The sequence below is a fragment of the Porites lutea genome, chromosome 1, assembly GCF_958299795.1.
Source record: "Porites lutea chromosome 1, jaPorLute2.1, whole genome shotgun sequence".
NCBI classification, from domain to species: Eukaryota; Metazoa; Cnidaria; class Anthozoa; order Scleractinia; family Poritidae; genus Porites; species Porites lutea.
The window spans coordinates 38,547,208-38,569,920 of NC_133201.1; the positions used below are offsets into that span (position 1 = coordinate 38,547,208).

General features: G+C 39.4%; 1 protein-coding gene across 1 annotated transcript; it reads right to left on the reverse strand.

Annotated features, from left to right (window-relative positions):
* Positions 1-1,634: 1,634 nt before the first annotated feature.
* Positions 1,635-16,188, reverse strand: LOC140949955 (uncharacterized). Its single transcript, XM_073399110.1, has 13 exons — positions 15,785-16,188; positions 15,416-15,520; positions 14,023-14,175; positions 12,861-12,969; positions 11,952-11,989; positions 10,796-10,869; positions 10,612-10,700; positions 9,487-9,659; positions 8,283-8,504; positions 7,377-7,477; positions 6,557-6,778; positions 5,847-6,063; positions 1,635-4,508 (listed from the first exon to the last, which is right to left on the reverse strand). The coding sequence occupies exons 1-13, from the start codon at positions 15,956-15,958 to the stop codon at positions 2,259-2,261; spliced, it is 3,927 nt and encodes a 1,308-aa protein (XP_073255211.1). The 5' UTR covers positions 15,959-16,188; the 3' UTR covers positions 1,635-2,258.
* Positions 16,189-22,713: the final 6,525 nt, after the last annotated feature.

A 22,713-nucleotide genomic window follows, 5' to 3' on the forward strand; every position in this document is an offset into this window, starting at 1 on the left:
ACATAAATCTTTTTCATTCTATATTTCAAGTGAAGTTTTGTTAGCTGATATCAACAGCTAGATCGACATCGAGTATTATTTCTACCAAAAGGATCTAAAAGGTCTGGGCCCCAGTTGTTCAAAAGGTGGATAACGCTATCCACCGGATAAATCACTATCCACTGGATAGCGCAATTGGTTTCCCTAACAGGGTGATTTATCCGTTGGATAGCGCTATCCAACTTTTGAACAACTGGGGCCTTTCGTTTAGAACTGCCATTTGTCAGACCTTGGCCGGTGGGTAAGCGTTATTAACCAGGTGCTGCTCAGCATAGGGGTGGCTGATAGCATCCGTTTAAAGTTTTCTAAATCATATCCAATAACGTTACAATTTCAAAAAGCCCAACTGCAAGATGAAAGACCACTCTCCTCTGGAATGCCAGAAAAAGAAAAGAGGAAATGACGGAAATGGAAAAAAGATAAAACGGTTGAAAGAACTCCAAAGAGGGCTCAATGTTTCGCGGTGCCCGCATCCACGTTTTTTCCGGCCTGCCTGTATTTTTGCAGCTAGAAATTAAAGCTGTGGATGAAAAATGGAGCATTTTCTGTCCTTTTATATGTATAATCGTTTTTCGTGTGTGAATTTGTGGCTAGCCACCCAATCGAAAGCCTGAATCAATTCAGGTTTTTTACGGGATTCGAACCCGGTGCAGCGCTCTACCAATAGACCTCATTCACGATACCCGCCATCTTCGCACGCGGTTATTAAAGACTTACGGGATAAAAGCAATGTCACGTGGTTTCTTAGGGGGCAAACAAGTGATGAAATCAGCCGATACAAGGAAAGGCGGTCGAGTTTGCTCTAGACAACAGAAAAGAAAGAAATTTTTCTCCTTAAGACGACAATAGAAATATTATGAGGAGAAGTTATCTTTGCTATCTTTTTTTGGATGTAGTAGCGACCGTAGATGTCCTCACAGGAAGCTGTTATGGTGTAAAACTTGTCAAAACTCGAACTGTTCAAACATTTTGCAGGACCGAACAGAGTAGGGAGCTTTAGAAACGACGACCGCGACGGCAACGAGAACGTCAAAAAAGTGGTAGCCTTACATAGCAAAAAAACAACTTTGCTCGTGCATCACTCTTTTTTGTACATTTCTTTGCCGTTGCTGCACGACTACAACGTGAAAATGCCTAATTTTTCGTTTTATGGAGGACGTAAACAAGAGACGACGAATTTTCTTTCTCTTTCTAAACTTGAGTGCGGTCCTCAAGAAATCAACTCCAGGGAACTACATTTGACATTTTCAGCGATTTGGAATAAACGAGACTTAGTTTGAAAAAAAGGTGAATTCAGGTTAAGGGCAACGTTTTTGCTGCCACCGCGGTCGTAGATGCTAAAGCTCCTTACTACTCAAACTCGACCGCGATTGTGTACCCGTATCGGCAAATGTTATCTCTTGTTTGTCCCCGGAAGTACCAGTTGACATTTAAAGCGTGTACAAAAGATAGCGGGTACCGTGAATAAGCTACACTGAGCCAGCTGGGAGTAGGTTATTGAGTTAGTTCGTTAAAAGCCTAGAACATGACGATGAAAGAATGAAAAAGAAAAAAAATGGGCGTAAGTCGGGACAGATCAATTAAATTTCATTAAATACCTTGAACATTTTAATCCATTTTCTCCTAAATATTTACCATAGAAAAAATTATGAAATCAATGAGAGCCCCCTTAAAAACGGGACTGTCGTGAAAATTATAATAAAAGCCCTGATTTTAGGCAACATGTTAAAACCTAGACGTGCCGTTCATTATCCACAGGTTCTTCTTTACGTGGGTACTTACTTTATCACATTCAGGCCCTACGAGCCTTAGGTAAAAAATTGGTACAATGGAATTTTAGTGTACGATCTGATCACTATACTCCTATTTGCAATGTTTTTTTGCTTCAGAACTGTACATGTTTAGTAGAGATAACCCTAAAATTTCTTTACAATATGAAAGATATTCTTCATGTGTGGAGGGCGTCATAACCATAACAACACTCACCACTACTGCGACGATTACTCGCGCGGAAAGAAAGGACTCAACTTGTTTTCGGTGGAATTGTTTGTTGCGCCTTTCTTTCCCCTAAGCAAATTTTACGCTGGTCCTGTTCTTTGAAAGAAACAAAGTTGATTAACTGCTTGGATAAACACAATCCTTGAGACTGATCTCTGATCTGTCTGATAAGCAGATGTTTCAGCAACCATACAAAAGCTAACTAACACAAAACCGTAATGCTATTTAGTTCCATACAGGATTAACGTCCAAGACTCTAGTATGCCCGAATTGTCCTTTCCATATTTCTCCGGGTCCACATAGTACGTTTGAGACGACTTATGTTTCTGAAATTGACGCGATATTCTACTCCGTTCTAACTCGTCCTTATCTTCACTGATTTCAGTAATTTCTGGATATGATGCCAGTGGAGTGTCCGAATAGTCCTCCACATCAATATCTTCATCTTCTGGAGAAAGGCTCCTGGCAACTCTAGAAATATCAGTCTTTCCATCTGCGATCTGAGCTTCTAAAAGCTCTAAGTCATTTATATCAGCATGATTGATATCGTCCCGAACACGGGCTAAAAAATCTGCGTTTGATTTTTTAGATTCCGGATCCTTGGATAAACGAGACAACTGTTCTTCCAAAGCTTTCTGAAGGACCTCTAAATCTTTGCCACTATATCTAGAGTCCGCATACTCCTGCTGATCACCGTTTGGATTTTTATCTTCTCTAAGAGACGATGATTGCAAAGAACTGTCATCTTGATCTTCAAAGCTTTCCAAAACAGTGCCCCCTGAAGTTGACTTTAACTTGTCAACTGCAAGATAATGTGCTAACGTTTTGTCCTCCTGGTCTCTTTCAGTGTTGCGCGTATGATTTTCTGAGCAATGAAGTCTTCGAGTGATAGATGAACCATTTTTTGGAAAAGCTGAGATGTTTCTGCAAAGACCTGTGTAATATTCATTGACGCTATCCGAACTAAGTCCAAATTCTGGACCTAAATCACCTTCCTCTTCACTTTCAAAAGCCTTTTTCATATTTTCAAAGAAATTTTCCCCATCTCCATCTTCGTATTGGTTGTCGCCTTCATCTCCGCCAGTTTCTGAAGATAAATTTTCCTCCTTTTCAGACACCTCTGATATTTCTCTAGCTGTTTCACCAGAGCCAAACAACCCGGAAGCATCTTCTATTTTTGTTTTTCTACTTTCCAACAGTTGTGAATTCTCTAAATGCCAGCCTTTGACATTTCCAGATCCGCTTCCTTGAAGGTTTTCTCCACTTCCAGAGTCGATAAAACCTCCACTTCCTGAGTTTTCACCGCCACTAGCGACTTTTTCTCCAGTTTTTTTTAGTATTTTAAAAAACTGAATTTTTCCGGGTTTGATTGGACTCTTAGCTCTGCTGGATTCGAAATATTCCGGCTTTTCATTTGGACTTGTGTAACTGCTTTCTTTTTTTGCGCCATTGAGAATTTTGTCTAATTTTGCTTTCCGTGTGTCAATCTGATTACCATTGTTTAAAGACAACCTAAGTGCGCTTGTCGAGTTCTTAAATCCTTTGATTTGTTTCCCATCCCTTCTTGATGATAAACTTTCGTGGAATGTTTCGGCTAGTTTTTGAGAAGGATCAATTCCAAATAGTTCACCAATAGAAGGATTTTTCAATGCTTCCATAGCAATTTTAGTCACTAATGGATTTTTCTGAATTTCTAATACTAGCTTTGTGATAAGATCAAGAACCTTTGCATTCTCAGATGTGTTCATCACCTTTAACATTGAGGCATTTGATTTGCTCAAAGTCTTGACGAGAAAAGGGACCACAGCTGAAGCCGCGTTCTGTTTTTCTTCTGAATTTTGTTGACTTGTCATAACCGTCTTACCATCCTGAAGTTTTTCCCTTAAAGTGACGTTTGACTTTTCATGTTTCACTGTTTTCCTTGCAGGTTTCCTCTTTTTCGACCAGTGTTTGTAATGTTTGATTGACATTGAATTTTTAGGAGTTTTTTTCCTCGACACAACTGCACTATTTTGCTTTGCTTTACCCACTTTTCTGATGTTACTTAGTCTATTTTTCCAATAATGGTTCTTCAAACTGGCCGAATGAATTTCTTTTTTCTTTTTATGATGTCTTACCAACCCATTCTGTTTTATTTTTATCGCTGGAAGTTTATTACTTTCATGCTGAGATTTCTTTCTCTGGAGGTACTTCGAAAATCCAGGTCCGTTGAAAATCTTCTCAGCGGTGTCTTCCATCGTTTTCAAGACATGATCCTGCGCATGACCATTTATGGCCTCCCGCTGAGATTCTCCCCTTAGCCGATGTTCTTCTGTCTCGTCCATTAATACTCTGGTTACATCTTCCTCGTCTGCTTGTGTGTGCTTCTCCAGATAATGTTGACGGTTATTATTGTCATTGTCAGTAACAATTACAGTCCACGGTCCTCTAGGATCTTCACCCCAGCAATGTACAGTCATAAAAAGCCAATTCTGAAAATGTGAAGAAAGCCAGTTTTTAGTTTAATAATATAGCATTGAAATACTTGACAGTCGAATATTCTCTCAGAGACTATCCAAAATACCAAGGTTAAGAAGCAGCTGTTGGGAGGTGGTCCCTTATGATAGTCGAATTGCAGGGGGGTCTCTTTTAGGAACATACAGGTCTAATAGATGTACTTATCAGTTGATGCAAATTTTTCTTCCTTTTCATTGGCCGAGAGCCCATCATGTGATCTGGAAATAATTCCCACAAATAATGGTCTGCTCATGCGCAATGTCGTCCAACTGTATTTGGCTGCAAATAATATTCTGCTCATGCGTTAATGAAACCACGCTTTTCTCTTTCTTGCAATCGCTCCTGTTTGAAAATGGCAGCTCGCTTCGCTGACCTTTTCTATAATTGATATAACCGATCTGCTCACCACTGACAAAGCACGAGATTTTGCTCAACGTCGTCCAGTAGTTCAGGTGTTAATTATCTGCCGAAGAGGAATTACTTCATACAATTTCTAAGTTACGACTGAGTTTAGTGCCATGTCAGTGAACGTGGCGTACTGCGGACTTCAAGATCAGACCATGTGTTAAATGTTCGCTTGACAGAAGTTATTAATCACAGTGGAAAGTTATAAAATCGTCACGGCCCCCAAACTCTAGTCGCTTACGAGAAGTTTTAATTAAGGGGCTTTAGTTGAAAAATTGTCGTGTTTTGGATATGTAGTCACATGTGGTAATTTCAACCATGGATCATATTCAATTCTAGGTCAGCAAAGAATTTTGTTAACAAAAGTTTCAAAAAAGCACGAGCGACATAAATTGATAAGAAACGTAAAACACACTTTTCTACCTGCTACTGTAGTGGAACGATCAAAACGAGTGTGATTTCAAAAATTATTAAATTATTGTAAGATCATTGTCTATTATAACAGGGCGACCAAAAAAGTATTTTTCATCATCTCATATACTTTTTAAAACAAAGGTTGTGTTACCAATATGATACGTCAGAAAATAGGTCTGAAGAGTATTCAACTGATATAGAAGGCAGCATGGCCGAGTGGTTAGAACGCTGGAATTGCAATTTGCAGGTCCCGAGTTCAAGTCCCGCCCACCGCTTGCTGGATTTGTTCACGGTAGTCCCGACTTCAAATCCTCGGTCACGCTTGTAAATAGCCAACTGGTTCGCCTCCGGCCAGTTGGGATTCTTAACCCTGTTAAGTTCAATTTGAATTGTTTGTTTCAGGCATTTGCTCGGCCCCACTAGCATAAGTGCTAAAATACTGCCGAGGGTAAGTAACAGAATTATTATTATTATTATTTTTATTTTTTAGCTACCTTGATTCCTCTGGCCGAGTGGTCATTCCGCCTGGTAGTCAAAAGCTGGCTTCTTGTCCCGGATGGTGAGATGAGGGTAATGCTTAAATCCCCTCGGTGACGGTGTTGCAATGTAACGTTTAGCTGCACGTGTTCTACCCTTCGTATTTCTGAGGACGTGCCTGAACATGCTGAGGTGTTTGCTGATAGAATCAGACTCCCAGATGATGGAATGTACCTGTTAAAGTAGATCGTTTAAAATAAACACACAGATGTATGTGTTCGATGAGGATTAGACGATGAGATTCAATGAAAGGTTGACTCATGACTTAGCGTTAACTTGCATTCAGGATATTACTTCTAGTTATTTATGCGCATGCTCTCAAAGGCTCGGGTAAAACGTCGTCGTTCACATGAGCTAAACCTATTGCTAGTGAGCAACAATTATATTTTTGATGATGATGTGAACTGCGGAAATCCAAATTTTAAATGAAGATATGATCGTCGCAGCGGTCTCGGCGTTAGCGCTGAAGTGCACTCCATTTGAGCTATGAAGACCCATACAAATTTGTTGAGTCCATCTTAACCCGTGAAACTGAGGAATGAAACATGAAGATGAAGTGAACTGCGGAAATACACATTTTAAATGAGGGTCAACTCATGGAAGAATACTAATTGCAAATTACAATCATGGGACTGAACAAGGGAATGTCACATTAGTTTTCACAAACCTTTTTTTACTGTGCTCAGCTCCATGACATATTTTTTGTTTCTCCACGTTCTTCCATGTAAGAGCCTTGTTTACCATTTTGCTAACGTCTAACCTTCCAAAACCAAACTTGTGGTTGTACCGTTTACCTGCGCCGTTGGTCTTCCATCCCTCATCCAGCGGACTTGTCACCTGCGACGACTCTACGATGACGTGCTGCACGTCACGCCAGGTTAACCTAGGACTAAAAAAAACAGCATATTTTCCGCTTGGTAATGACTAGCGAAGACGTTGCAAAAAAAAAACAGAAAAAAAAAACAGCACATAGACGTTGCAGTAGAGTAGATATATTCCTCACACTTCATTTAGCTCTAGTAAGATGATTACTGTTAGTCCAGCCACTTACTGGTGGTAAGAGTAATAACACGATAAGAAATCGCAAGCAGCTGATAAAATCTGACTTGAAATCAAATTGAATGCCGTGCCAAAAGGAGACCGAAGGCCATTTGCACGATAGTGTCATTTTACTACTATGACAAGAATCCTTTTTCTTTTTTTCTAATTATACCACAATTTGGTAATCACAGCAAGGTTAGAATAACAAAAACCATAATTTCCGCACAGGAACGTATTCTGAAGGATTCTGGTCGTAGTAGCAAAATAACGTCGTTATGAAATTAGCCAAGTTTATATCAATACAAATACATTTAAATTTGCGTTGACTTGGGGGCCTTAAGGTAAAATGCCAGCTAGTTCATAAAAACTGTTGACCAGTCTATATGGCCTCAGAAGATCAAGTAAATCATTATTTTGATTACGGTATTTTGACGATATGTACGTACTTCGCTTCTAGTACAAGAGCCAGCATTCCTGCAGCCAGTGGGGCTGCGGAAGATGTGCCTTTGAAGACTTCAGTGCATTTGTGATGTAGATCCGTGGTCACCTAAAACAGAACAGACGTCAAATAGCGCAAATGGAGCAAATAAAATCTCCAGAACATTAAATGACAAATAGCGGCTATGTTATGATGCTTGCTTCAGTCCAGCCTTGAGTTATGAATACCGATCTTGTTTTCTTTTTGGTGTTATGCAAAATTTGTTATTCTTGGTTTGCAACCACGTGGTAAGGCGGCCATGTTGGTGTTCAATACAATATATATAGTAAGGTAGGAATACACTTATAAAGGAGAAGAAGAAGGAAAAAAAATAATGGCTTGGTTAGAAGTGTACGGTGGTCAGAGGAGCTTAGCTTTCGAGCTAACCACCGCAAGTAAGAATCGAACCTGGAGCGTAGTGTCTGCAGTCCATCACCTACACCACTACGCCACTGAGGATTACCCGTCGTGGATTGGTTTGATTTAAACAACTCTAACCCTAAATAGAAGCTAACCTTTTCGAGTCAATGCTCAGCCCAAATCACTATAGTCAGTTCTCGAAACCAAAATGGTAAGGAATACTACGTTGTGTAAACTTCAAAACGTGTCCAAGGGCCTTTCGACGAATTTTATTGAGGAACATCTTTTCCTTCCTGCCTTCCTTTTCGCGCAAATTTTTAGCCAGAGACGTCTGGGTACGAGAGAGGTTTTACATGGTCATCACTTGCAAACATCGGGCGATTTTATTTTGTAATGGATAAATGTATTAACAGTTAGTTACTCTGTAATGTGTTATTACGGGGATAAACACGACTGAGAGAAAAAACTCTGCTAGATCATTGCCAACGGTGAATTGAAAACCTAAAGAACTTACAACTTTGTTCTCTACTGTCTCTCTATGTGATCCTCCAGAGAATGTGACGGCCAAGGTGGATGCGCATGTCTCTGTATAATACGTAGAAAGACCATGGTCACTAATGGCGCCAATTGATATGGTGTATATACTGGTAGTGTATCCATCGCAGTTACAGTCGTCATCTGTTAGTCCTCCATTGCCAGTTGCCCACACATAAATGTTACCTTTACCTCCACGACCCTGGAGAAAAATAAAGGGTACTCAGCACGTTTTCTTAGTTTGCGATGATTTTGAATGAGTTGTTGAACCAGGAAATAAACAATGGTGCAAAACGGATCTAAAGATCTTCTTTTCAGTTTTGTAATGCTGGAATGCTGAATTTGGTAAACAAGGCGATCTACCTTTCCCGGCAATTTGGAGGTCTTCAGCGAATGTCATAATACTCCAAAATAATATAAAACGCTTTATTGTTCTCAGGTTAACACATGTATGTGGCGTTCACCCTAGTTTGATCTAGAATTTGTTTGTTTCCCAGCCAAATTATTATTCTTAAGAGATGAAAGAAGTTCTCGTTTGAGGACAGATTTTAGCTACAAAATACACACAACAGAGAATTAATAAACTCTGCTGGATCATGAGATGCTCGTAACGTAAATTAACGCAAACTTATTGCAAGGCTGGCAATGCGACACAACAGACCATCACAGCAATGATGAAAAGCTGACATTTCAAGCGACACTGATTCCTGCGTCAAAGTGAATCACCACGGCAAAAGGGTAATTTTCATATCAAAATTGCAACCGTAAAAAATGGCCCTTGTGCAATCACTTTGGTTTATTTCATGCACTAAACTAGCTCTAGGAAATTCAGAGAACATAGGCGAGGGAAAGACAAGAGCGAAGAGAACTTCATTAGTTCTTATATCATTTATGTCCAAGAGAGGATAAAGGGGTTAAGTCTCAGTAACACGCAGTAACTTCAAAACCGTACCTATGGGAAAATAAACCAAATTTTTCTGCCTCGCTAAAGTGAGATACGGAAAAGACACTATGTAGCCTGAAATGTCGCCCATCTCCTCGCGCCACTCCCTTGCCGCCCGTTGAAGAGGTGGGGGGAGGGGGGGGGGGAGGGCGAAGGGACGGATGACATCTGTTTCAGACTACACACCATGCAGTTTATCTCAGTCAAAAGTCAAGAATATGGCACAAAATTGTATTATTACCCGCTCAGCACCAATTTGAAGCGCTTTGCCAGCCAAGTAACCAGGTTTTCCAAATCTCGTTCCATCATCTTTTGGGCCCCAACAGCAGCTATAGATGTCGATGTAGTCGGCGCGATAGCTTAGGGAACTCCCCTCAATTGTGTCGGTAGCTTTGCCATCTAACATACGAATACCTTTTAAAAGAATTCATTGCAGATTAAAAATTATCATTATTAGGGCAAAAGTTTGAGCAGGTTTCTGCTGATTGAGAGAAAATTCTAATTTCTATTACGCGGAGAATCTAACCAGAGTTTCTTGCGTTTTAATTGGTTATTTTATGAAGTCATGTGACTTAAACTTAAGGGCTTTTAAGCTAGTGTGCGACCGTGCTGAAGTTGAAGTCATGAATGATTTTTCTTGAAAAACGGACGCTATAAGGGTATACAAGTAAGTTTAAAGGAAAAAAATCTGACTGTCTTCAAGACGTAGACTAGACTAGTTATAGCCACCTATTTTTGCGTACCGAGATCGAGTGCTCATTGTAAGGCCATTCCAAGAAAATGTTTTGTTTCCCATCGCCCGACCGACCCATTGTTTCGAAAAGTAAAAAAAAATTCTAGACTCACTAGTCAAAGAAGCAAGTACTTTAATTTACAAACACACGATCTTCTTTTATTAACAACAATTTATATGATGTGATGTCTTTGTCTTTAATTAACATCGATACTACGTTTTTTAAAGGCTGTTTAGACATTTGATAGTAAAAAAGACCACGTTTTCGGGTTGACTTTGTAACCAGGCTTTCTTACTTAACAGCCCTGCCTTCTCTGGAACCCAGACCCCTTCAGACCCCTTCGACCCACCATCACAAGAGACTGGGCGATGGGAAACGAACCATTTTGTTGGGATGGCCTAAGGAGCGGAAATTTCAAATCAGTGTACCATGGGGAAGGGAATCAAATCTCTCTCTCCGCTATATATCGTGACATCCAGATCCTCGGTATTTTTTAACTTAGGATGGCGGCACATTACTGTAATGGCTCGATCTCGATGATCTTTTTTAAAGCGGCAAAATAGGAGAATGTAAGCAGTTTGCATAAAACACCACTCTTTGATTTGTAATGCATAAATATAAAATGATTTCACCTCCAATGCTTGCATTGAAAGACACCCCCACTCCGCAGATGCCATTATCCGCTTGGGCTGCTACCTCTCCTGCGCACTTTGTGCCATGACTACAGAAACATACGGTAGGTCAATCAAACAGGAATCAATTGTAAGATTAGTTCCGGAAAATTTCTTACAACCTACATTTCACTGTATTTTTTACCAGTTTTCCAGGTTATCGTCACGTGGTCTTGGATCCCCATCAAAGTCATTGAAGTCAAAACTTGCGTCAGCATCCTATAGACAATGGATTGAAAACATGACGCGATAAATTTCAACGTAGCATGTTGTCACCGATAAAAGTGAAAAAATGTTTTTTTTAATTTTGCTTATTTACCATTTACTAAGGTAAACCGGTAGCTTGGCGGTGTGGGCAGATGGTGATCAAGGACTGGTAAATTTCATTGTAGTAATGGCGCAAATGAGAAAAAGCCGCGAAAACCTGAAACTGGTATCAATGATGAGTTTGAAGAAATGGAACAAGAATTTCCGTTTGTACATTCCGTCCGGCGAGAAAAGGAATACTTTTCAGACGCTCTATTGCTCCGGGAAATTTTTCACTGGAACTAACCCTAAAACTTTGTCGTGTTCCATTTACTTTCTAAAGGGTTTTTTTAGAAACGGTTTGCAAATGGCAAACCAGCCATGTCTTCGTTTGGGTAAGGGTTCATATTTCAAGGGTTTATACTACTACATGAGAAATTTCTGCAATTTGATTGGCCTAGAGCAGTGGTATTTCAGCTTTATTTTGAAATACCTAAATGGGAAAATAACAAACCTTTTGCGGGTAGTAGTATAAACAAATAATACCATGATTTGTACGTGATATTTGGCATAAATACCACTCCTGATGTTTTAAAATTGTCTCAAATTTCACTCGCCTAACGGCTCGTAAAATTACGTTTAACAATTTTAAAATATCCCTCGTGGTATTTATGCCAAATATCACTACAAATCATGCTATTACCTATACTAATATTACTGCCTAAGGCCGAAACATCCTCTCTGAATTTGTATTACCGAACTTTCTATTACAGAGCGAAGTGATGCCGTGTCAAAACCTCCTTATTCTTTAAGTATAACTTGGTCTATATGAGGGGTTTCACGGTCATTTCCAAGCCTTTTGAGGCCAGAATAGCTATAAAGTGCCTCAAGTCTAATCAAAGAGACTCGTTCACGCTATTTGAGACAGCTAAGCTAGGGTTCAAACTTTTGCGATGTTCTTTATTTTTATTTTCGAGTGTAAACCATTAGGAAATCTGAATTCAACTAATACGCTTGTGAAATATTTAAGTTTCAATGTTGTTGGAAAAACTCACGTAGTTGTTTTTCAGGTCTGGGTGACTGTGATCAACTCCTGGAAATGAAAAAAAAAAAAAGAAAACTCATATAAAACCTTGGTTATTGTGGGCGACAAGAGGAGCTATGACGCATTAGTCAGCTTTCGTGTGGACTTCCACTAAGAATAATTGGGATGCACAGAGCGTATCTGCTCTGATCAAGCGCTTCGGACCCTCTATAAGTATAAGCGCTATATAAATATTTTATTATTATTTATTATTATTATTATTAAATCTGATAACACGCATTTTGATCTTCTTCAAGCTTGAAACTTACCCAAAGCACAGCATTGGAGCAAGAGCGTATTGACCTTCGATCGATTTCGCCCACACACCCTAATCTTTGTTATTACTTGTTTAGTAGCTATTATAGGTTTCCTTTTAACACGGTCTCGCGCCATTATCTGAACAAAAAACTCAAAGTGAACTTTTCGAAACTTTGTTTGCATTTTGTCAAGATAAGTATGTAGCATTAAGGTTAACGGGGCGTGCAAAAAAAATCAAAATGTTAAAAGAAGCAGGCTCGACACGCATATTTCGCTGTTTGTGTGTACTTAAAAAAAAAACATTTTACCAGAGCTAGCTTTATTTTCCCGTGTTAAGTTTTTTCACTAAAATATTGAGAAAATGTCAACGGTTTTAAAGTTAAAGTTATCTATTTAAATTTGCTACCAAAGTTAAATGTCCCACGTTTGTCTAAACACTTACACTATACGCCCTTCTTCTTTGTTCATGATTAAAAGTTCAACTCAGTTAAGTGTTCTGTTAACTCGGTAGCTTTCCATCGTAACATCCGTTGTTTTCTTTTTTTGTTCTCATTGTACCGCTATGCAATTTATGTAAGACTTATTTTACATTTTTATTTAAATTTCATTTAAAATAACTTACCGTCATCGAGGACCGAGACCACTACTCCTTTACCGGAGTAACCTTGAGCCCAGACTGGTAAAACGTTGATATCAATTCCCCGGGGACCAGAAGATTGTCCGATGTTTTGCTGAGGAAAAAATAACGAGAAGAATTTTCTCAAAATCAGTTAAAGTTATCACAATTGAAACCCTTACTGGAAAGCTACAACAGTCCACTACTGAATGCTGAAAGCTACATCGTAGTTGCTTTGCTTTGCCGTTGATACGCTTTGTGATTGGTCAAAAATAAAAACTCACGCCACTTTCAGAAGTCACGGTGGCATAAAGAGCGTGCACGCGCTTGACGGTGGCTACATTAATTCGATTCGATTTCCGACTGGTCAACTGGATTGTCTGTAACTGTTCATGCTTCGTTTCTTTATTTCTCGTCTGATTTTACTACACCATGTCAAGGAAGCTTTGTGGTTCCCTTTTGCTTCCTATCATAACAGCATATAGAGCTCTACCGAAAGATACATGTATACATGTTCTTTAACCATCATGTTGATGCTGGGCTCAAAACACGTGACGACGAAGTAATTGAGGCTGTTGAGAACTTCAAGTATCTTGGTTCATGGATCAGTGACACAGAACATGATTTTAAGGTCAGAAAGGTCTCAACTTGGATAGCTCGCGACAAAATTGAAAAAATTGTGGAGCTCAAAGCTGTTACAAGCATCGAAGATCAAATTGTTCCAAGCAACTGTGGAGTCTGTCTTTTCACGGATCTACTTAAGGTTGTTATTTTTCATATCGTCATTTTATTGCTTTGGTAACTTTGATGTCAGCAAAATAGTGCTCATAAAAGATATTTTCTCCTTATATGATATCGCTGTGGTGTTCATTTTCCAATATCTTTGCTAATGGCGACGTAGATTATGCTTGAACTTGGAAGTTATTGGCCCTGGAAACTGATCCAGTCAAGTCACCTTCAAACAGAGTCTTTCAATCGGGATGTCAATCCCTCATTCGTTAATTCTCTCTAATAGAGGGCCTGTTTTAACTCTATGGTTACTTAATTAAGAAAGGTCTTTTGTTGATGAATCATGTGCGACTTTTCCCGTTAACACGCTATCTTTGTATTCCAGTTCGATGCACTTGCTCATTTGTAAAAGTATATGTTTGAAATATTCAGTACGTACTAGGTACCACTGATCTTTGTAGAAAGGATCGCGTATTGTAACAGCGGTGTCCCGTCGCAGTCTTGCTACCGCCCTCTCCACCAGTTCATCCTCTCCTGGAATGACGTCACGCTTGCTTCGTTCCAGAATCCTTTGCTGTTCTACCCATTTCACCTGTGAAGAGTATAATGCTAACTTAAGACAGGACCAAAACTGAGTCAAAAAGTAAAACATTACTCTTTTCTCAAAACCCTGCACTGCTGAGCATATCACTTATAAATAGTCCGATCTGATTGGATAGTCATGATTAATAGCGGAAATTTCTTTACAACTTGACCGGTCTGGCCGGCGAGTCTAAACAAATGGAAAGCGCCCTAAGATGCCTGTAAGTTTGTATATATATATATATATATATCCCTTATTACACCCACAGACGAAAGTTTTTCAGGGAAACTGCCCTTCGTGAGCTCTGTATTAGTGCCACTCCATCAATCTTACGGTCAGCTGTCGTCGTTTTATTTTTCATTGGTTAGCTAAAAGTTGGCATTTCATTCTTGTCTGAAGCACTCTGCATTCCTACTAGGGTGTGCGTTCTTCTTTTTCTTAAGGATATAATCACTATTTATCCGAGGGCCCGGGAAGAGAGCACTAATCGAAATGATTGGTTGCCGTGCAGTTCTCCAAATCCTAACTCTATAGACCAGACCAAAATTTTGCGTCTGGACTTTTAAGAAATTAAAATTTCTCATCCCAATATTCTGTTACGAAGCGGTAAATCAATCACACCGACACGATCACAGTCCCAAAACATTTTTGTGTAGTTCTAACCGTTTGCGTCTATGGATGAAATTCTATGGTGTAACAATTCAAGTCAAACCTCTTCAGCAGTACTTTCACATGCTACTATCTATTTAGTATGTAGAGTGTGGATGAAATCCTATGGTGTGACTATTCAAGTGAAGCCTCTTCAATGGTGCTATTTATTAGTCGTTGTTCTAAGATTCTTGAGTTTGTGATCAAATTTTTCTGATGTGACATTTCAAATGAAAATTCTTTATCAGTACTCTCACATGGTTCTATATGGTTTATTGCTTAGTGTTTTAGAAGATGTAACTTGGGATTTTTGTTTTGCTTCATTGAGGGTTAAGTTACGCTCCATATGATTAGCACGTCTCTTCAAGCTGGTTACCCTGGGTTCAGTGAGCCGTTACTCAGGCAAAAAATTTATGAAAACCATTTTCACTTTGTAAAGCATTTCCCTTGGCAACTTTCTCTATATGATTTTTTTTTCAGTGTAGAATGAGGGATGTGTTATAAGCGAATATTACGATTAATTAGTTTTATTGTCTTCTAGTCAACATCCACCAGCAACACACCAAATAATGATAAAAGACACAGACACTGGAAATCTTACCCTAGGCTCGGATAACAATGTTTCGCTATGTTCGTCCAAACTTCTGCGCGATCTTTCCCCCACAGAGTGTTTGACAAAGTGATAATAACCCGGAAGACTTCCTATCTAGGAAAACAAAACACCATCTATTTTAATGGCAGGTTTATCATTGACGGTTGTTGATCCTTAAAACGTGACACGATTTCTGGTACCTTGCCTCTTTTTGATAACACAACAACCGGTCGCCGGAAACACTGCCCTCGACTAAACAACAAACTAAGCGTTTGAAATTTCTCGCAGAGTTGGCCCTGGTTTACAACATGAATTACGTTATATTTTAAAATCACGTGCTCCAGAATATTGCACAGAGCTCTAGAGAATTTCACCTACCTGTCCTTGATTCACAAATCCGTGTTTTTTCGCAATATCGTTTACAAGATCGATGTCATCATTTTCGATGTGGACTGCCCAAGAGTTGGTGAAGTGGACGTCTTCTCCGCTTTCTTCGTTCGTGGTTGCTAAAGCAATCCAGGCCAGAAGAAAAACGGCCACGGAAGCTCGCATATCGATGCGCTAGACATTGGGTATATCGTTTCCTTAATATTGCGCGGGAACCTTCTGACATTAAGTGCCGACCGGTAATTTCTTATTCTTACTCAATATAGCCAGCCTCACTTTCATTGCCTCTGATTCATATTACTGTTTCCCTTTTAAGGTCATTGCAAACAAAGCGCGCGAAAGGCAAACACTTAACGAAAGCTTTTTTGTTTCTTTGGATATAGAATCGTCGACAGTTATTTGATGGGAATTAAAGCAACAAAGTTATCTACGGTTCTTTAAATTCAGTTACTCTCCTTTTAAGAGAATTCATTGTTTGACTGATTTGAAACTGGGAACTGAAGTGCCAACTCTAACAGGATTCACTTAACAGATTAAGAAAAAAAAATCCACAACGTTACTTGGGTGGGATCAAAATGCCCCTAATTTGTTTTTACTTAAGGGCTCTCGTCACTGTCCGGTCTATTAGGACTTGTTTTGCCACTGACAATCTGTAATTTTTCGTGATAATTTTTCGGCAAAATGAACTCAATGTCAAGAAAATGAGCTTGCCAAGATGGCGAAACTTGTTAATTACGCCATCTCGATCTAACTCGACCTGACGTCCAGTGCTTTCCCGCACAACTTGAAAATGTGACTGTGATTGTTAGCAGAAAATTACTTGTATGCTGTTGAATTGCTGTAAGTTTCACAGTTTTTGCAATTTGAAGAGGTGTAATTTTAATCCACTGAAGATATTCTCCACTGTCATTAGTAAAGAAGATTCTTTTAGTTTTTAAGAGAAGCTTAATCGGTGACCCACATGAATTTTAGGTCAAATGTTTTGCCGTTGAAGCATTTGTGTCGTGTTGATCAGGGCGCGCGTTAACAGCTGATGCGGAAACATATCTGCCTCTTTCAAGGGCTTGGAGACTGCTACGCACAAGTAAGCGTGACAGCATCAAGGCGCTGGTGTGTCCAACCAACTTATTCGACCTTAGAGGGGAGAAGATATCTCCTTCGCTGGTTTTCTATGCTTGGATGCATCGCTGTGCTGACAGGTTGATATGGTTTTAAAACAAAAATTAAACGGTTAGATAGTTTTGTGAATTAACACCGGTTCTCGATTCGTTTATTTGTAGATATCACCTATTAAAAGTGCAACTGAACTAATGTATGTCATGTAATAACGAATTCCTCTCCCACAACAGACATTCAATATGTAGTGGGAAGATCAAACTTTAACTTGAACTTTTTAATAGGTACAACTATAATCAAGCCCAAGAATGAAACTTTTGAAATCACCTCACGCTTTTGTGTTATGAAGGACTGGCCATTGTATTTTACTAAACATGAATGACTCCAAGCAAATGCAAAGTGAGAAGCAGTAACATGCTGAGACACTTCTTTTAAGCTTATGTTAAATTTTGAGATATAATAAACACAGTAACTTAAAATAGCTTGCTGGTGCATTTGCGAGAGATAAGATTTGCACAGAGTATCGACGAACTAAAAAGCAGTTCAACTACATTAGTTCTTTAAAGAAAAATGGTTCACTAGTTCTGTCAATACTCTACATTTATGCTAGTCAAAGGCTCCAAATAGGCATGCTGCTCGAGAAAAACCCAGTGTTACTAGAGGCAATGTGACTTTACTTCCTGAACTATAGAGGTATCTCACCAGTATGTCAGTATCGAGTTCCACTAACTTAGTTAACAAGGGCGGTGCAAGCCCTTTGAAAAGGCTTTTGAATACGTATTACAACTTATATATAGACGAAAGGTCCTTTAGTTGTATTAAGAATTCTCCTTTATTGAGCCAATTAACGAATTTTTGTTTTTGTATGTCATACCCTAGGCTTACTTTTTCCTGGTAGTGTAAATTTTATTTCATGTGTTCTCTTCATACTTGGAACTAAATCGAAGCTTCGAAGTCATATTTTTGCCAGCTAAACGTTCAATTATCTGGATTTCATTGGAAATATCTATACATTCAACAAATTATGTGATACTATTTCTCTATGGATTGTTTCTGTAGACGATCGGTTTTCTTCTTACAATGGAATAAAAAGAAAGGAAGAAAAAGTTGCCTTTGAAAAGCTTACACAAGATATGAAAACTACGAAATATTTCCCTGATAAACGTTAGAGAAACAAAAATAATCTGACAAAGGTTTTTAATGTAATTTTTTTTTTCAACTAAAACCACTAAGCGTATTTATTTGATTCTTTCTAATCTTGACCGTTCTGAAGCAAAAACGTTTACGTTTATAAATTATAAAGATAAGGAATGTTTTTTTTTCTGCGATTTACTGTTGCAGCAATTAGGTCTACTTATTCAAGACATGTAAGTAGCTGTTATTTAGTTCCATATTAAAGCAAATATATTTCTTGACTAGGAACGTAATGTTCGATGAACCATTTGACGTAAAGTTAATGGTCATGTCATGCGTATCTTGCACTTGTTTTAGACTCATGAAGCGCGAAATAAAACATGGAACATCCTCTTTGCTATTTACGAAAGCAAAGAACCGATCACAAATAATGACAAGATGATTCCCGGTGTCCAAATTTTTTTGCTGTGTTCACATTGCTGTAACGGAAAGCGCAACAAACCGAGGAAAGAGTAGGCTCGACTTTTAACCTTGAAGTTCTTATTCAGTTTTAAACTGCATGATCTTATTAGGAAAATGAAGGCTGTGTAGCATGCTTCAATGCATTGGCCAGACCGAATAAGGTTATTTCGTGCTCAGTAGTCCCTGCCAGGTTACAGGCTTATCGAGTTAGTCAAGAGCCGATGAAGACTACGGTTACTTCAACTGTGCTGCAGGCCGCCCCTTGAACTCGTTCCAGCCGAAGAGGGAGAAAGAAGCCTAGAAAGCTTGACCAAACAAGAAATTTTTTAGTTGATAGACAGTTAGAGATAGATGCATCCAGTTTCAGGTTTTTCACATATAATTTTGCATCCACTGAGCTGAAATACGATGATGCTTAAAATACTGAAAATATGAATGTCAGCTATTAATGATGAAAAGTGATAAAAACTATTCTCAACAATGGTGGTCAGTTAACATTTAAGCATGCGCCTCTTTCTAAACGTTAACACTTTGTGGTCAAGTCAACAAGTTAAAAGTTGTTTGTGACTCTCGTTAACTAGCCAGTTTTTCATTGGTGACTTCACAGAACTTGTTTGGATTCGTTTCTTTTTAAGAACGCGTACACTTACAACTTTCGCCATCTGGTTGAACAAACCACTGCCGTCTTGGTTGGAAGGATTCGTAAATATTGTAATTGTTTTGACAATTTGCTGTTAGAACTTAACCAAGGACCCAAAAAGCGTCACTCCTCCCACTTTTTCGGTTGTTCTGCTAGTCCTGACATACCATAAGTAATAAGAAAAACACTTTGTACGCGCTCTCTAGTTGAGTGTTCTCCCAACCCCCCCGGGGGGGGACTCCTCATATGAAAGGGGTGGGGATGCTCGTCGGAAATTTTGAATTAAACCCCTAAAGAAGACCGATCTGGGCGTGACCCAAGCTTTTTTTGACCCCTAAAAGAGACCATGTTAAAACACAGACAATATATATTTTTATATTTTTTAGCGTGCAACCCTAAACGAGACCTTCACGGCTAAATATGATGGCGTTTTGCCCAGAACACCCTAAGTGAGACCAAAATCCGAAATTTATACCACTAAGCGAGACGACGAGCATCCCCACCACTTTCATATGCGGAGTCCCCCCCCCCCGTCCCAACCAAACCATCGGTGACCTTCATAGACCAGTTGATATGTTTTAAGGCATTGTCGGTACCTAGAACGGAGAGCGTAACGGAAAGATCGTTTAATATTCACATCCCAGTTTCCATCCATAGAATTCTACGTAGATCTCAGGGACAGTATTTGGCAAAGCTTTCCTTTTAGGAAGTGTAAGGACCCATGCGTGCTCCACTATTCTTCATAAATACCTCAAGAGCTTTAAGGAGAAGTTCGTAAAGTTTTATGTTTCAACAGGAGCCCATCAAATGGAGCCTCCATCTCCATTAATTTCTTGAGTCAACCCTTTCCCGAGTAGATTTATAAATAGAACGGCTTGTTTCCCGCGAAAAGTGTTATATTTCCGTGAGTCTCGTGTGTCACCGTGAAAAAATAAAATTTGATGAAGTCGAACTCAGAAGCCCGTCCTTCGACCGTTTTCCTTTTTTCCTTTATGTCCATTTTTACAATTTTACAGCCGCTGGGATCTGGGTATCATGAAATAAAAATTAATGAATTACCCGACTGAGACTGAGCATGAAGCGATGGGACAAAAGCAGCGAACTGAGGATCACGGAAATGTTATCTTTGCGAGTGTTTTTTTTTTTGGCCGTCATACATTCCACATTTAAGCATGCACCTTGAAAAGAGTCGACGAGTAATATTATTTAAGCGTTCTGTGGACGATTTGGAACTTTTCGATGATCAGCGCCGAAAAAGTGCCAGGATCATTTGATTTTTGTCATCACCGTGGAGTGGATTGACCTAAGTCGCAACTAACGAGGAATGCTTCAGTTCCGAAATTTGAGAAATTGCAGTCTTCCTTTACAACTGACTTGTATCACCATGAGAGTTGCCTGATAAAACTGGCACTTGAAAAGTTGAACAGAAGACAACAGTTGCTCGACCGTGAAGCTAACTCAAAAGAAATTTGCTAACGGAGGAATTTGTGACATCGCGCTCCAATCCAAAGACCCACTTATCTCAAGAAAAACAAAATGGATTGTATCTGCGCCAAAAGAATTATGACTGACTAACAGGACAATTCTCAGCAGTTTAGTAGAAGTTTAGGCTCAATTCCTTTCTTCGAATTCGCATCTGTAGATCACTTTTTTGCGAGAAAACAATGGCTGGGCCCGGCGTTACAAAACATGGCAGGGAATCATCACACTAGGTGATGGACAAAACAACCACAAGGACTACAAGTATTTATTCAGATAAACGCATTTCGGAAAAAAAAGACCTTGAAAACTAGAAATTTGATTAATATTGAGTCATTAAGCCGAAATAAGAACCTTAACGCTCAAAACACTTGGCTAAAGAAAACGAATCCTGTCAGAATTACAGACTGCAGGTATTAGTTAATCATTATGCATGTAACAGACCAGCTTCATGGCCTCTTAATGTGAGACAAGCAACCAAAATTAAGATTAACATAGTCAGAGTTTAAAACTCTCCACAGTATAATCTACCCGCTAGAAAGAAAAAAAAAAGAAAATCTCTGAGGAGTTAAAACGCTAGAGTCACGTTTCACTAGCTTATGATTGTGTTTGGCCTGTCAACACCGAATTTCCTGCGGTTTGATGAAGTACAATAGCAGTGTCATTTCGTCGTTGTGATTGGCTCTTCCCACCGTCTACGCGCGAAGTCTCCCCTGGGAACCGTTCTAATTATAAATCTACTCGGGAAAGGGTTGACTCCAAGGGCTTTGATGGGCTCCTGGTTTCATTCCTTATTTAGAGTTCTCAGTTGGTTGTACGGAATACGGCCATGTAGACCAGGTAAGTACTGCACGAAATCTTTAACATTGAGCTGTCTTCATATGTTTCGTGAGAAAAGATTCATCCTCCTCATACCTTCAATAGATTCTAAAGCTTTCAAGAGTCGTTGGTGTTGCTTGTTTCACTTTATTTCTATCACAGCTGGATACAAAAACACTCGAATTACAACAATAAATGTGATAACATTTCAAGAAGATCAACAAAAGTGAAGTCAGCAAGTGACTTTGGACTTGACGTTTAGCGTTGCGAGAGGCTAGAGGGAAATCTTCGGGAGTTTTGAAATTTGACGATGAATCCTTGCGAAGTTGGAAACTACTAAGGAGTGGCCATAAAAGGAAACCTGTCTATGGCGTTGGCGAACTAGTAGCCCCACATGAAAAAAAAAAAAAAAAAAAGCTGGTAAACCATCAGGGACATTTACCTGCCACTATTAGTGTGGAGATGACACGCCTTGCAGTGCCGAATGTATAGCGTGGCGATAACAACAGCAAAAGTTGAACTTGACAAGAATCCCAAATATTAACTACTGACACTTAGTGATTTTAACTGTACCTTCTCCTCGCACTACAAGGACTTTGGAACCAACTCCTGGAATGAACATCTCTAACAGGGTCGAAACCGACAGTAACGATGCGAGGAGCTGATAGGGTGGCATAAGAACGAAACGGAAATCACGCTGAACCTGAACGTTGTTTTTTTTTTTCACTTTTTAGAACAAGGAGAATCCATCGGGAAACATGGAGACATGCCATGAGAGAAAAGTGGAGGTGGGTCGATTATATTTGCACTACAAGGCGGTTTGCCAATTTTTTCCTCGGCTGCCAGCCGAGTGTACGTTGGACATTTCGTTTGTTTGACACGAATCATCGCCTACAAGTGATAAATATAGAATTCCCCTCACGATTCGGGTTACGGCACCAACTAACTAAGTCACTGAAACGTAAAGTAAATCAGACACCTTATACCCATGCACTACAGGAGAGCCGAGAGATCGTAAGAAGACTGACGGAGAAACTGAACACCGCATTTCAGGGAGTTAACGTCAAGGAAGTGAATGAACGAATAGTTATAGGAATTGAAGAAGTCTAGTTGAAGACTATCCCATTTAAGAAAAAAGACCCTTGAAGAGACGCAACCATCAAGAAACTGAAGTAGAAACTGAAGAATGGGTACGTCCGGGAAATGGCGAACTTTGCGTTCGAGAACCATCACTACCCCCTGAACTAGAGACACCTGAGGAACGACGATT